General features: G+C 43.5%; 1 protein-coding gene across 3 annotated transcripts in view; it reads left to right on the forward strand.

Annotated features, from left to right (window-relative positions):
• Positions 1-17,094, forward strand: part of tjap1 (tight junction associated protein 1 (peripheral)) — a 36,615-nt gene that overhangs the window by 9,580 nt on the left and 9,941 nt on the right. For 2 of the 3 annotated variants that reach the window (XM_078160526.1, XM_078160527.1), the window contains exons 4-6: positions 1,364-1,522; positions 7,792-7,820; positions 12,715-12,876. In XM_078160526.1, coding sequence (XP_078016652.1) covers positions 1,403-1,522; positions 7,792-7,820; positions 12,715-12,876 — 311 coding nt within the window. In that variant the 5' untranslated portion in view covers positions 1,364-1,402. Of the gene's footprint in view, positions 1-1,363; positions 1,538-1,639; positions 2,468-2,503; positions 2,555-7,791; positions 7,821-12,714; positions 12,877-17,094 lie in introns of all 3 variants that reach the window. The other variant, XM_078160528.1, reaches the window with a different exon arrangement.

Below are 17,094 nucleotides of genomic sequence, written 5' to 3' on the forward strand. Positions count from 1 at the left end.
TGTGTAAGTAAAAGAGAAAAAAATGAAAGGAAGGGAATCAAAAAGGAAAGATGGGAAAGGAGGAGGGAAGGAAGAAAGAAGTGCAGAAGGAAGACAAAAAGGAAGGAAAAGGAAAGAGAAGGGAAAAAATTACAGACGGGAAAAGGAAAGGAAGAAAGAAGGCAAGAGAGAGAAACAGGAGTTAAGGAAGAAAGGATAAGGAAAGATGGGAATAAGGGAAATAAGGAAGGAAGCTTTAAATGCTAACAGTTAGCTGAAGCTAACAATGACAGTTTGTAGAAACAGTCAGCTGTTTACATCACTCACACTCTGCCTTTGTCTCCATAGCAACAACCACTGAGGCTCATGGGTATTGTAGTATTTAGAGAGAGGGAAAAAAAGGCGATTAGAAGAGAAAGTGTGTGTGTGTGTGTGTGTTGGACAGTAGAAACCAGCAGAACATGTTTATTTTATTGGTCGTTGGGGTTAAAGTGTGCTGCTGCTGTTGCTAGCACGTTAGCTTGTGTTAGCTCTGCTCTGTGTCATTCACATTAACAGGCTAACATGCTGACATGCTAACGCTGGCCTCATTCAGATCAATGGAGCTGCACTTCCTGTTCTGGAAACAAACCGAGATCAATGTGTCGCCTGAGGCACACACACACACACACACACACACACACACACATACAGACAGTACATGTATTGATATACTAGTGAGCACCACCTTTTATTTCTGTCTGAGTTTGGGACCTACAAAGTGAGGACAGTTTTTACAGAGATGTATTTCTAGGACCAAAATGTCCTCACAGTGAAGGTGTGACACCTTGTGAGGACCTTCATGTGTCAGTATAACCTTACATGCACCTTTTGCACCTTTTTTTAAACACACATTGAGACTTTGTCAGAAGTGTCCTCACAGTGCGGGTCCGGTCCTCACAGGGATTTATGAACAAACATAACTATTGATAGTCTTGTGATTTGTTTGGACTGTCTTGTAACTTGTGAGGGCAGATACGTTTGTTATAGGTGTTTGTAGGGACCAGTGTGACTGTCCACCAGCACAGTGGAGACATGTCCTATACCATGTCCTCCCAGTGCAGGTCAGAGCCTCCATGTTGGTCCTCATGAAGATACCAAAACAGAACCAGTCAACAGAAGCACATTTACGCTGCATTAGACACACAAACACGGACACACATCAGGCGTGTGTGGAGAGGGAGGCGCATTTGATGTTGATGAGTGGTGACCGAGCATTGATCTGCTCAGAGAGGAAGGGTGACGGCAGTGACAGGGTCCAGTTGTGGTTGTGGCGTCGTGGTTGGAGGTTGGCGGGCGACCGGCGGGTGTCTGTGTCGTTTTCTAACTCCTCTTCTGCCGGCAGGACTGACAGACGATAGAGAGGAAGGAAGTAGGGCCCAGGATGACGAGTGCGGCCCCGGCCAGGAAGCCGTACCGTAAGGCTCCGCCGCAGCACCGTGAGATCCGCCACACCCTGCCCGTTGCTCCACCTCCACCTGCGCCGCAGCCCGACATAAATCAGGTAAACCAACACACTGTAAACACACCTTTAAGCTCCCTGCAGCACCTCCCCCACCTCCCCGCCACCAATGCCTCTAAACGGCTGCAGTGCGGGTCACGGCATGGCATCCCGACCAAGCCGCTCCCGCTCTCTGACAGCGAGCTGGACATCTCCAGCCTGTCCAGCCTGGAGCTCTGCATCCCGCCGCCACCGCTCTTCAGTAGCCACCGGCCCGGCCGCACCAGGACCACAGCAGTGGGCGTCACCACAAGTCCTCGCCGTGCAGCAGGTCACTCCATCAGCGGTGGTTCCACAGCGGCCAGAAAACCCTCCCCCACCCGGGGACCCAGAGGAGACCGCCACAGCCGGACGCAGAGGACGCAGAGTGCCGCGCCTCCAAAGAGCATCCTGAAGCAGCCAGCCTCGCTCGGTGTGGAACACGCCTACGACATCATCCGGAAGTCAAAGTCAGTGGAGCTGCTGGATGACAGCAGGGGGCGGAGCGGCTCCAACGCCCACCCACCCACTCGCTCTCTGGACCGGTCGGACCAGCGGGTGTCAGCGTCGCGGCGGTCGTCGGACCCGCCCTCCCCCTGCAGGAGCGACTGGAACTGGAGGATGCAGGTTCTTGAGGAGAAGGTCCGCTTCTCCAACTTCCTGGATGAGATTACGTATCAGGTCCTAAGCCCCGCCCACCTCACGCTGCTTGGCAGGACACCCTCCAGTGAGCAAGGAAGCCCTGCCCCTCAGCGCCGCCGCCGCCCAGCCCACAGGAAGCAGCAAGCAGAGGGGACATCTGCTGACCGGACTAAGCGCTGGGACGACTGGGTGGCGGTGATGCAGCGGCCCGGTGGGTGGTACCAGCCCCTGCAGGAGGAGCGGGTGGGGCAGGAGACCCCTCGACAACAGGGTGACATCACAGAGAGGGCGGGGCCTAAAGAGGAGGTGCTGAAGGTAAATAGAGGAGTAAAGATGGAGGGGCAGGAGAAGGAGGAGCCACAGAGACACAAACACAGACCTCCTTCTAATCAGGCTCTCCTGTCCCACATCAAGGTAAGTGAGAGGAGGGGCAGGGCTCCTCCTCATCATGCTCCCCCTCCTCCTCGTTATGCCCCCTCTCCTCATTCTGCCCCTCCCCTCCTCCTTCAGCTCCTCCCTTCTCCTCCTCCCATTATGTTTTTTTATCATGAGGAGTCTTTAAGTTTGAGTTTTTGGATCAGTTGTGGGCTGGTTGTCTCAGACTCACCCCTCCTGCCCCTCCTCTTCCTCCTCCTTCTGCTCCTCTTCCTCATCCTGTCTTGCTCCATATGAACTTATTTTTCTTCATGAAAAGTCCTAATTTTGACTTTTTGGATTCGTTGTGTGCTGGTCTCCTCATACTAACTCCTCTTCCTCCTCCTCCTTTCTGTAGCGATGATGCTAAGCTAAAGAAGGAGCCTGATCATTTATTTTAATTATTATTTAAGTAATTATATTTGTTAATTTGTCCCGTCTGATTACCGGACGCGTTGTGGGAGGAGCCAACTTTTGTTTTATGAATATTCACTGGTTAGTTTCAGGTTATTGGACGTCAGCAGAAAGAAGTGAAGCTGAGCTCGTTACTGAAACATATCGAAGCTTTAACATGTTTGTTTGTTTATTCTGGAGAGTTTTATATTTAATGAACTGAACAATTAAAGAGACTTGAGTCAGACTAGATGAGATCAGAAAGCTTTATTGTCTGTATATAGAAATATAACAGGTGCTGCTCCTTTGATCTCAGTACGATACATAACAACATAAAGCAGATAACAAACATGACGTCAACATGTCACATACACAGCAATGAATAAAACAGTGCTGAAGGAGATTTAGAAATAAAGAAGTAAAACCAGCAGTCGGTTGATTGCACATTACTTGTATTGCACATATTATGGCCTGTTTAGAGTTCTTCTGGCCCAGGGAAAGAAGCTGTTTGTCAGTCTGGTGGTCGGGGCTTTGATTGACCTGTAGCGCCTGCCTGAGGGCAACAGGTCAAACAGATGATGTGCTGGTGATGAGAGTCCTTGAGGATGGAACTGGTCCTGCTGAGGCATCGGGAGCTGGAGATCTCCTCCAAGGAGGGCAAAGGACAGCCAATGATGTGACCAATGTTCACAGTGAAACTGCAGCGTCACAGCTGGGTTTCTACCTTCATCACGTTATTACTGTTGAGTCGTCTCAGGAGAAAAAACCTGAAAAGTTTCACAGTAATTACTCTGATTAATTTGATTAAACTCTGATTAAAAACTGAGAATTTCAGAAAGTTGACAAACTGTTTTGATGATTCAAGTGTGGAGTCTGAACTGTGGAGTCAATTCAGCAAAATCAAAAATGATCTGAACTTTATTTTTCTTTAAATGTTGCTAAATCTAAAAATCTTTATTAATTCCTGAGTGAAATAATTTTGACAGACGAACAGAAACGGAAGGATGAATCTGACGTCTCCTCCTCAGTGATGGTCCAGTCATGTCCTGCTCTCTGTGAAGACGAAATTTAACTCTGAATTGATTTAATTACTTTAAGTTGGTGGAGCCAGTTTTCTGGAAATAGCAAAAAGAAATAGCAGAATTTAAATAAGAAGACTCCCTCCTCCTCCTCCTTGTTTTTCTCTGTCCTAAGGCCCGCCCACCAGACAACTACGGCCATTCAAACAGCACCCTCGATGTTTCCACACTTTGATTTAATTCATCTTACTTCATTCATCAGACCACAGATCAGATAAGAATTAGCTGTTAGCTGCTCCCCGCCCCCTTCGCCTCGCTCCCCGCCGCTGCAGATGGCTTCCCCAGGAGGAGGGCGGGCAGCAGCTCCACAGACGGACCCTCAGTTGGCGGCTGTAGCAGCTTGACTCCGGTCAGCACAAACCCCACAGTGCACAAATGTTTCATATGTTATCCTACGAAAAGCAATGCACCCAAATTCGTACATGTCCCACATATTTTGAAAGGCTGCGATCATGTGACCAATGTGCTGACTGCAGTAAACAAGGAAACAGTTCGAGCACTTGTAAGGAGGCAGGTTGGGATTTGGGATAGGTCACAAAAAAAAAACGGACTTTCACTCATGACGCATTTGCCGCTTGTGTGTTTTGGCTATAACCTGTGTAACAGCAGCAACAGAAAGTGGAGGACACACTGTTATTTGAGGCTGTAGCTAACGTTAGCTACATAAACATGAAGCTGCAGCAGTGAGCGTTTGGCTCCTGTTAGCTGAAGGCTAAACTGTTAGCAACATTCTCTGAAACTCTTTACTGATACTGACACTGTTTTATTTAGTTTATTGTCAGAATCGTTTTGACCAGTCTGTCTTTCACTGAAGGGAAGTTCACGCTCATCAGCCAATAGGAACGGGGCAGCCCTACTCAGAGGTCATTATGGGATTTTTGACTAGTGACGTCAAAAATAAAATGGCTTTAATGAGCTGAGGTCTGAGAACAGGCGGCCCGTCACAAACTATTTAAACCTCAGTGTGACATCAGCAGGGAGTTTTCTAACACCACTGATCATTAATAAAAAATCATAAAGACCGACTGTTTATCTTTCCGTGAATTCGTTTCAGTGTCACTTTGACTTTTTGATTTTACACTGTAAAGTGTCTGAGCAGACGTTGGGACTGACTCCAGAGACACTCAGAGTCACCAAACTCCATTCAGAAATCAGCCAATTTAAGTGTTTGTGTTTCAGGACAAGCTCTGCATTCTCGCTCAACGTTAAAGTCATAAATCCAGATTAAAGATGTCCTCATATTTCCTCTGAATTACCCAGAATGCAGCGGTACAAAGGCCAGGAGATGAATTTATTGTCATCCTTATATGCTCAGGTATTGATCACCAATAATCAGGAAACTGATAAATAACAGATCATCAGAGAACCTGCAGGAACCTGCAGCTGCAGAATGCAGCGATCTGATTGGCCTTTTAGCTGCTGAGTCATTGATTTTATGGCTCTGCAGGCGATCGATCAGTTGAGAGGATCCATCATGTAAAACCCCACTGCATGCTGGGAGAGGACGTGTTTCCATACGTCGACAGGGGTCGATGAGACACACGATAAAGACACAGGAAACATTCGTCCGTCTCTGTGATGTCATCTCATTGATGTTTACTGACCCGATGTCGCTGATTGATCACATGGCAGTCATGTGATCAATCATGTAGAGCAGTGGTCCTTGAAAATTCCTGAAAACCAGTTAACAGAGACACACGTCATGGGAAACAGCAAGAACGGTTTTAGTTCCAATCAGGTTGTTGGACGTTGAGTGGATCAGTGCTCACAGCTAAAGATCCAGTTACAGTTTGTCACCGTCATCAGGCTCCGCCTCCAGCAGCTCCGCCTCTAGCGGCGCCGCAGGTGAAAACTGGATGCAGTGATGAAGACGTGTTCCCACCTTATGTCTTCCTGTTCAGTTCAGACATATATATATATATATATATATATATATATATATTTATATATACAGTACAGGCCAAAAGTTTGGACACACCTTCTCATTCAATGCGTTTTCTTTATTTTCATGACTATTTACATTGTAGATTCTCACTGAAGGCATCAAAACTATGAATGAACACATGTGGAGTTATGTACTTAACAAAAACAGGTGAAATAACTGAAAACATGTTTTATATTCTAGTTTCTTCAAAATAGCCACCCTTTGCTCTGATTACTGCTTTGCACACTCTTGGCATTCTCTCCATGAGCTTCAAGAGGTAGTCACCTGAAATGGTTTTCCAACAGTCTTGAAGGAGTTCCCAGAGGTGTTTAGCACTTGTTGGCCCCTTTGCCTTCACTCTGCGGTCCAGCTCACCCCAAACCATCTGGATTGGGTTCAGGTCCGGTGACTGTGGAGGCCAGGTCATCTGCCGCAGCACTCCATCACTCTCCTTCTTGGTCAAATAGCCCTTACACAGCCTGGAGGTGTGTTTGGGGTCATTGTCCTGTTGAAAAATAAATGATGGTCCAACTAAACGCAAACCGGATGGGATGGCATGTCGCTGCAGGATGCTGTGGTAGCCATGCTGGTTCAGTGTGCCTTCAATTTTGAATAAATCCCCAACAGTGTCACCAGCAAAACACCCCCACACCATCACACCTCCTCCTCCATGCTTCACAGTGGGAACCAGGCATGTGGAATCCATCCGTTCACCTTTTCTGCGTCTCACAAAGACACGGCGGTTGGAACCAAAGATCTCAAATTTGGACTCATCAGACCAAAGCACAGATTTCCACTGGTCTAATGTCCATTCCTTGTGTTTCTTGGCCCAAACAAATCTCTTCTGCTTGTTGCCTCTCCTTAGCAGTGGTTTCCTAGCAGCTATTTGACCATGAAGGCCTGATTGGCGCAGTCTCCTCTTAACAGTTGTTCTAGAGATGGGTCTGCTGCTAGAACTCTGTGTGGCATTCATCTGGTCTCTGATCTGAGCTGCTGTTAACTTGCCATTTCTGAGGCTGGTGACTCGGATGAACTTATCCTCAGAAGCAGAGGTGACTCTTGGTCTTCCTTTCCTGGGTCGGTCCTCATGTGTGCCAGTTTGGTTGTAGCGCTTGATGGTTTTTGCAACTCCACTTGGGGACACATTTAAAGTTTTTGCAATTTTCCGGACTGACTGACCTTCATTTCTTAAAGTAATGATGGCCACTCGTTTTTCTTTAGTTAGCTGATTGGTTCTTGCCATAATATGAATTTTAACAGTTGTCCAATAGGGCTGTCGGCTGTGTATTAACCTGACTTCTGCACAACACAACTGATGGTCCCAACCCCATTGATAAAGCAAGAAATTCCACTAATTAACCCTGATAAGGCACACCTGTGAAGTGGAAACCATTTCAGGTGACTACCTCTTGAAGCTCATGGAGAGAATGCCAAGAGTGTGCAAAGCAGTAATCAGAGCAAAGGGTGGCTATTTTGAAGAAACTAGAATATAAAACATGTTTTCAGTTATTTCACCTTTTTTTGTTAAGTACATAACTCCACATGTGTTCATTCATAGTTTTGATGCCTTCAGTGAGAATCTACAATGTAAATAGTCATGAAAATAAAGAAAACGCATTGAATGAGAAGGTGTGTCCAAACTTTTGGCCTGTACTGTATATACTGAACATATATACTGAACATATATACTGTATAAATCCTGCGTATACTGAGCTGTGATCCCTCTCTGACAGATCTGAAGTGAAACAGAATAATTATCAGTTATAATGAGATCACTGAGTCACTACATGAAAACAGGATGTTGTAATAATGAGATTTGTTTTGTGTTTCTTGTGTTTCAGGAGGTGTTATCAGACTCTGACAGGATCAGGTGAGACTCTACTCTGTTATTCTGTTGTTGCTGCCAGCTCTTCTCTGACTCATCTGATGATACGACAACTTTCACCCAAACGTAGCCTCGGTCAAGTGGAAATGTTCAGATGCTTCGAGACGCCTGACAGACTTTTCACATCGTGGTAGATGTAGTGAATCTCAATGTTAAAATCTGAATATGTGACAGAATTTTGGATTCTGGTCCTTGTGAGAACTGCGACAGAGGAAATAAGAACATCTGTAAACATCACTTATGGAGGAATCAGTCTTTAAAGCCCGATCTCTGATTCCTCACCTGACAGGGTTGTGATGTCACCGTTTGTGTGTCAGGTTGTGATTCTGATGAAACATTTTCTGTCTTCTTACAAACGCAACCAACATAGAACAGCAGAGACTTTAGAGACTTATCCATGTGTCTGTGTTCAGAGGAGCTGCTTTTGTCGTTAGCTGTTAGCTGAAGCCCAGTGAGGGCAAGAATCTATCCCATGATGCATCGGTCGAATGTGTTGACAAATTAAGGCAGTTTTGCTGACTACGCTGGTCCCAGAAGAAATGTATAACTAATTAACTTGACAGTTAGTCCTAGAGTCAGTAGATCTGAACTGTGAAAAAATGAGCAGATGATTCTTCATGCACTGTGATAGTGTTGTAAAGTAAACACTCAGAGCTTAAACAGATTTAGAGCTGTGTGTCAGTTGTATGCAGAGCTGCTGTGAGCATTTATACCTGTGTGATGCTGTGTCTGTGTCACTCTGCAGTAACACCTCCAAAACGCTAGTCAGCAGCGGAAGGTTTTGTGAAGTGCTGTAAAGTTTAGTTGAATCAAAAAACACATTCATCGCACATTATACGCACATTAAACACACGTTAAACAAACACACATTAAACCCACATTAAACCCACATTAAACACATTAAACACACACATTAAACACACAGTAAACACACATTAAACACACACTAAACCCACATTAAACATACGTTAAATAAACATTAAACACATTAAACACACATTAATCACACATTAAACACACAGTAAACACACAGTAAACACACATTAAACCCACATTAAACATACGTTAAATAAACATTAAACACATTAAACACACATTAATCACACATTAAACACACAGTAAACACACAGTAAACACACATTAAACCCACATTAAACATACGTTAAATAAACCAACACATTAAACACACATTAAACACACATTAAACACACAGTAAACACATTAAGCACACATTAAACATACGTTAAATAAACATTAAACACATTAAACACACATTAAACCCACATTAAACACACATTAAACACACATTAAACACACAGTAAACACATTAAGCACACATTAAACATACGTTAAATAAACATTAAACACATTAAACACACATTAAACCCACATTAAACCCACATTAAACATACAGTAAACACACATTAAACAAACATTAAACACACAGTAAACACACACTAAACCCACATTAAACACACAGTAAACAAACATTAAACACACATTAAACATACGTTAAATAAACATTAAACACATTAAGCACACATTAAACACACATTAAACACACATTAAACACACATTAAACAAACATTAAACACACAGTAAACACACACTAAACCCACATTAAACACACAGTAAACAAACATTAAACACACATTAAACAAACATTAAACACACATTAAACACACAGTAAACACACATTAAACCCACATTAAACACACAGTAAACAAACATTAAACACATTAAACACACATTAATAACACATTAAACACACAGTAAACACACATTAAACCCACATTAAACACACATTAATCACACATTAAACACACATTAAACACATTAAACACACATTAAACCCACATTAAACATATGTTAAACACACATTAAACACATATTAAACCCACATTAAACATATGTTAAACACACATTAAACCCACATTAAACATATGTTAAACACACATTAAACACACAGTAAACACACATTAAACACACATTAAACATACGTTAAATAAACATTAAACACATTAAACACACATTAAACACATTAAACACACAGTAAACAAACATTAAACACACATTAAACAAACATTAAACACACAGTAAACACACAGTAAACACACACTAAACCCACATTAAACACACAGTAAACAAACATTAAACACATTAAACACACATTAATAACACATTAAACACACAGTAAACCCACATTAAACACACATTAAACCCACATTAAACACACATTAATCACACATTAAACACACATTAAACACATTAAACACACAGTAAACACACATTAAACCCACATTAAACATATGTTAAACACACATTAAACACATATTAAACACACATTAAACACACATTAAACACACATTAAACATGGCTTCATAGAGACAGTTTCAAACACAAATCAGCTTCACTATAACTCGCAGCATTCACAAACACTTGTCTTTATCTGGACACATTTTCCCCACAAATACAACATGCTAACGTTATTAGCACAAGTCTATGGCATTTTACATTGTATAAATTAGCCTAGCAGCAAGCAGAGATTTGCTCTGCTCATATTTCAGCCAGGATAAATCACACACAGTGTGTGGAGGCTTTATTGTCTTCATGATTTATTGTTTCTTATCTGTGAAATTAAAGTAAATCAAAGCTTTGTTTCCACTGAGGGAAATGGTGTCAGCTTACAGAGACAGACAGGAGGTCTGTGTCACTGTGACACTGTGGAGTTACATTTTTGGGGAGGTGCACGGCTACAACGTTGATTTGATGCAGAGATATAAATTTACAATTTAGAGTCACCAGTTAACCTGCATGTCTTTGGACTGTGGGAGGAAACTGGAGCACCTGGAGAAGACCATGACAATAGTAACCAATACACCACTGTGTGAGAACGGATACTCGCGATACCTTTCGATTCCATGATGAAAAAAACCCTGCGATACTCTTTTTTTTTTTTAAAACAGGAAGAACCGATACCAGCGTAAGAATCGGTGCTATGACTCCTCCGGAACTGATGGGGGCAGTATATGCCATATAGCGTTACAGTCCAAGCCTACATTCAGAGCAAGGGGGTGACGAGGAAGAGGAGAGAGTGGCTGCCTGCTAAAGCCCACATTCAGAACCAGTCATGGCCGCGCTTTAGGCCAGAGAATAGATCTGCTAGCAATATATGCATTTTTAAACACCACTTTGTCTTTATTAATTGCTTTTAACTCGTTCCGTATTGCTTCTGAACCATCCGTGCTCCGTGCAGAGCTTTGTCTGGACTCTGGACATCTCCCTTTCTCCCCCAGCCCCTCCCCTGGGAGAGAGTCCGGTGGTCTCCTATGAGCCCAGCCTTGAAGACGTGCAACACTTCATTAAATGTCATTCAGTTCATCAAAAAATATCCCAATTAAATCAGTAGCATAATAAGCAGATATGCTCCATGTTATTTTGTTTAATTTCAATAACACAGAGAACAGCTTGAACAAGCTGCGTGTGAGCTAACGATCAGGGAGTTCACTCTCCGCAGTACATGACTGCGCATGCGCGTCTACTTCTGAAACACAGCGGTTGGAGTGTGTTCGATTTATTGTACTGGGACATTTGATTTTTCCACAACTGGATCACGGACGTCAAAAAACGCTGTTTGCACCGGGACAGGACAAACAATAAATGAAACCAATGAAACTCCACACATTCTTGTAGTTGGCTCAAACGCTATCAGCATGATTTAAATAGTAAATATTTAAATAGTTTATTGAGTTTATTGCAGATGTTGATCAATGTTTTTTACAATAAAAAATAGGTAACGAGGAAAAGAAAAATATAAGTAATATCAATCTGTTGATAGAAATTTTATTTTATATGCAAATATAAAATAAAGTATTTCTTGTACATGGGATCTTAGGATTTTTTTTTTTTTTTTTTTACCGTGGTATCGACTTTGGTATCGAGAATCCTTTAATTTTATTGGTATTGGCACTGAATTTTTGGTATCATGATATCCCTAGTAATAATAATAGTATAACTGATAAACAGGATTTAATAGTTTTTTAGTTTTTACTCACTTTATTTGGCCTTTTGACACTGAAATGAACAGGAAGTGACATCAGCAGAAAAGGAGCCTTGTGGCACCTCAGTATTTAAGACTGTGATCATGTGACCAACGCACCAATGGGAGTAAAGAAGCAAGTGGTCCATGTAAGAGGGTGGGTCGGGTCGATGGGCTCGGTCATGAAACAGAACCGTATGAACTTTTCAGTCATTTTAAGGAAGTTCAAAACGTTTCTGGCCCCGCCCCCTCTGATGATTCTTATATGAATCAGAGAAAATAAGAGTTCAGTTAACAGCCGTTAGTGTTGGTGATATTTATCTGAACATCAACACAACTTGATTTAGTCCAGAAGTCGGAACAGAGAATGACGTCACACCTGAGTGTACCGCAAGGAGTCACAACAGGGAGTCGACAACTTCTCAGTTCAGACGTAACGCGGCATCATCAGGCCGTCATGTGGAGGCAGGAGCTGTAAAAACCGCAGCAGTCTACTTCCTGGAAGTGCAGGTAGTGTGATGTGGCGCTCTGTGTCACTGCAGACAGGAAGTGCTTGAGAGACTTGGCTGAATGAAATGTGAGTAGTTTCTGGTCACTGCGGTGAGAAGAGCTCGTTTTAAAAGTTCTCTGTGTGTGATCTGAACGAATCTGTCTTTATAGTCGTAGAACTATTTCTACATTGGTGTGACATCACGGCAGCATACAGATTCTGACGGCCCGCTCTGTGTTGAGATTTTACAGCGTTATCTTTAAAGGGAAACAGGAAGAATGGGCTCAGACCTGTTTTTCGAAGCAATCTACTTCCTGTTGTGACCTCTGACCTCTCCTCCCCTTACCCAGAATCCTCCAGCAGCAGAATGAGGACCTGCAGCGCCGCCTCTCCCTCTCCACCCACAAGATGGAGGCCATGGAGGCGGAGTTTGACGGCAGCCGTCACTACATGGAGGCAGAGCTCAGCCGGACCAGAGACGATCTGGACAAGATGAGGGACAAGTTCCGCAGGTGAGGACTTGGATGTTGGCGGTTCTACTGGTGACGCACCGATACGGATTTTAATTTTCTTTTTCTTTTTTGTGGTAGTGAAACGACTTTAACCAGTGTTAAATGTGACGTTAACGGTGAGACAGAGGATGATGATGATGATGATGAAGCTCAGTGTTACTCTGTGCAGTCTTTAACAGAAACAAACAGCTGTCTCACATCTGCTGTGTCAAATGTTTATATCGTCACTCGCTTTGTTTTATCGGCTGTAATTTTAATTATCAGATTAAAGCATAATAATTAAAATGTCTCTGATACGTCCCGGCCTGAGGTCTGGGGTCTGGGAGATGAGAGATGGGGGATGGGGGGTGTAACACTGTGAAATAGAGGGATCTTTCAAAAGAGGGAAAAGGCAGCCAAACAAATAGCCGTTTAAAAGGAAGTTTATTTACAACGAAACGTGCAAAAAAGGACCACCAACGAAAAACGAGCTCCAAAAGGGAACCGGATCACCTCTCAGGGAAACACACACAAAAGAAATGATTTAACACAGCCAACCCAAATTATCACCACACTACGTCAAAACGCTCACGTGTTACCCACGTCTGAATGACACTACTCTGTCACAGCCTCTTGGACCACTGGCAGCGTCACCACTCCTCCTCCATTCATATTTATCCTCACAGTAACACCCCCTCCCATAAAATCAAACATCTAGTTTGACTATATGTTTACAGCATTAACACAACACTACCATATGAATACAAATACACACCTTACCTAATCTTACCTCAACATGTCATACTCACACCTGTCTCACCCTCTGGACACTGCATCTACCCCCATGTTGTCTGCTCCCTTCTTGTGCCTAACCTCAGTGTTGAAGCCCTTTGCCGTCAGAGCCCAACGCATCAACCACTGGTTATGGTCATACATCTTTACATGGAACCACCTGTGTTCAGGTGTCTGAATGATAGGGTTGGGTACCGTTCATAATTGAACCGATACGGTACCGGTACCAAACAATACCTTATTTCGGTACTTTTTAACCCTATGGGCCCTAGGCGTTTTTGGGGTATTTTTACTGCCTTTACTTTCAAGCTCATATCACAGTCATTATAAAGGCTACATACACATGCTATATCTTGTTTTTTTCAGGACAATCTGGGCTAACCAGATTTGCCATCATTTCATGTCCTTCTATGTGCCTATAGTTTATATTGATTTTATATCAATGAAAAAAACAAATCCGTGTGACTAAATTCTTACATTTTCACATGTATCTCAGCATAGCAAGTTGGAAGAAGACATATTCTACCATATATGAAGAGGGGAGACTCTCTGGAATCTTGCAATATAAGAACCATGATGGTGGGACATTCTGTCACTTCACAGTTGTCCAAAACATGTGGTTTGAGCCAGGCGGACATGATTGCCAGTATTTTTTCATTATTGCAAGAAATTCCATTGACTCATTCACAAGTCAAAAATGTGTTTTATCTGAAAGAAACATGCAATATTTACATCTAAGATCATAGAACCAAGTGCAGTGATGTCCTCCAAGATAATATTTGTTTTTCAGTTTCAGTTATATACTGGGGAACATTTTGGGCAGGGGGGGGGGGGGGGGCACGTGTCCCCCTCAATGTATATGGTGACTACGGCCCTGTCAGCATGCATAATTAGGCTGCAGTTGTCTGGGTGCGCAAAGGTGAAGTGGCTGGTCTTGTCATACAAAGTTTGATGGAGTGTCAACTGGACAATATGGAGATATTTGCATCTTGAAAGCCGGACTACAAATGTGGATAGACAGGGAGAAACACACACAAGCCTAAGATGTGGTAAGATACGATATTCCTCACTATATGAAGTGACTGATAACAAGATCTGTATAATGGATTGTAAAGAAATTCGTCAGGTTTTTATTTTGTAGACAATTGATCTGTATTTATAGCGTGATGGGATGACAGCACAATGATGTGTGTGGTCCTGAGCTTTCATGTGATATGCGTGGCATTTCTGTGCGAGCCTGCATTCGCGAGTAATCCATCCAAGAGTAATGTGTGTGCAGAGCTGTATGAAAGCTCTGTTATACATCATTTTATTGTAATTTTATCAATTGTTTTCGCTGTGAAAACATTGGATTACCGACAAGTGCTTGACCTTGTCGGAAAGCTACAATTCTGCTGTGTCTGCTGATATGTGTGGCTTCTGGCTATGACGCATGGTCGCAGAGAAAATCCACAGAGAAGAACGGGTATGAATTTGGACGCACTACGCGTCGTTCGGGCCCATAGTCTAAACTTCTCAGTTTCAACATTTTATTGAGAACATTTAGGAACAGTGCTGCACGTTAACTTTTGTCTGCACATTGTTTTTGTCGCCATTGTTGCTAAGTCTGAGGTGCGAGTCATGCGCTCTCGCTCCGCCTCCACCTCAGGTACAGAAATTTGGCACCGTTTCATTTTAAGTGAATCGGTACTCGGTAGTACCAACGTGAATCGGTACCAAGTACAAAAAGTACCGAGTTTCGGTACCCAACCCTACTGAATGACGTAGTCTGCGTCCAACATTTTGCTTTCCACTACAGAAGGTCCTGAAACACAGACAGTGAGGGCACAGCCAGGTGTAGGCAGTAAAACTAACACAATCCAAACACATTAGACACATAACACATTAGATTTCCCAGAAGACGAAGACACAAGTTGCTCTTTCAACAACTTTGAAGGACCATGCACGTTGTGACCTAAATGTTCAAATGACTCACCAACTGCTGGTATTGGGTGCAGGGGAGCTGGACCACAGGTCCTACAGAAATGTGCAACATCAGATTTCATTCCTGGCCAGAAAAAATGTTTCGACACACAACTGTAGGTTTTCTTGACACCTAAGTGACCAGACCGAATAATATGCTGACGGCTACCACTAGGCACAACAATCTGAAACACAGTGTCCCAGTCCTCACCTGAATCATCTGGTTTCAAAGTCCATTTTCTCATCAACACACCATTATCCATCAAGAAATGACTGTCAGTACACTTACTGGCACCATCCACTGCTGCAGCACGACACTTCGCTAGAGACTGGTCACTTTCTGAGCACTGATGAGTGCCTTACACGTCAGCGGCAGTGAAACTGCTGTAGCAGTGACAGACTTTAGCACAGCCTCCTTCACACCACCACTCGAGACAACAGAGGGTAACCTGTCTTCAGTCAACACAGAGGGGAAAAAGAATCAGACAAGTTAACATCCTCTTCATGCTTATGGGGTCTGAGCATAAGTCAAAACACTGGCAGTGAACACTTTTCAGTATTTTGGGCCAGACTGTCATCGTCATCTTCAAGAACAGGAACTTCCACCACTTCAGGGACCGGATAAACTTCGTGCTATATCACTTCCAATAATGAACTCAACACCGCCAACAGGGAAATACGAGCGAACAGCGACCTGATAGAAAGCAGTTACCAACTTGGACTGTATGTGGACATGATGAAGGGGAGCTGGCACAAAAACCATCTCAATCCTCCTCACCGCAGCACTTGCCTCACAGGCAGAGTTCTTGTCCAACGGCAGGACATTGGAGAGGATGAGGGACTGTGAACACGCAGTGTCCCGCAGCACCTTGACCGGGCGCTGATCCTCAGGTCATCCTGTGAGCCTCATTGGGTTAGAGGTGTCTTTAGCCTCACTGGGTTAGAGGTGTCTTTAGCCTCACTGGGTTAGAGGTGTCTTTAGCCTCATTGGGTTAGAGGTGTCTTTAGCCTCACTGGGTTAGAGGTGTCTTTAGCCTCACAGGGTTAGAGGTGTCTTTAGCCTCATTGGGTTAGAGGTGTCTTTAGCCTCACTGGGTTAGAGGTGTCTTTAGCCTCACTGGGTTAGAGGTGTCTTTAGCCTCATTGGGTTAGAGGTGTCTTTAGCCTCATTGGGTAAGAGGTGTCTTTAGCCTCACAGGATTAGAGGTGTCTTTAGCCTCACTGGGTTAGAGGTGTCTTTAGCCTCACTGGGTTAGAGGTGTCTTTAGCCTCATTGGGTTAGAGGTGTCTTTAGCCTCACTGGGTTAGAGGTGTCTTTAGCCTCACAGGATTAGAGGTGTCTTTAGCCTCACTGGGTTAGAGGTGTCTTTAGCCTCACTGGGTTAGAGGTGTCTTTAGCCTCATTGGGTTAGAGGTGTCTTTAGCCTCACAGGATTAGAGGTGTCTTTAGCCTCACTGGGTTAGAGGTGTCTTTAGCCTCATTGG

The sequence above is a fragment of the Epinephelus lanceolatus genome, chromosome 17 (genome assembly GCF_041903045.1).
Source record: "Epinephelus lanceolatus isolate andai-2023 chromosome 17, ASM4190304v1, whole genome shotgun sequence".
Lineage (NCBI taxonomy): Eukaryota > Metazoa > Chordata > Actinopteri > Perciformes > Serranidae > Epinephelus > Epinephelus lanceolatus.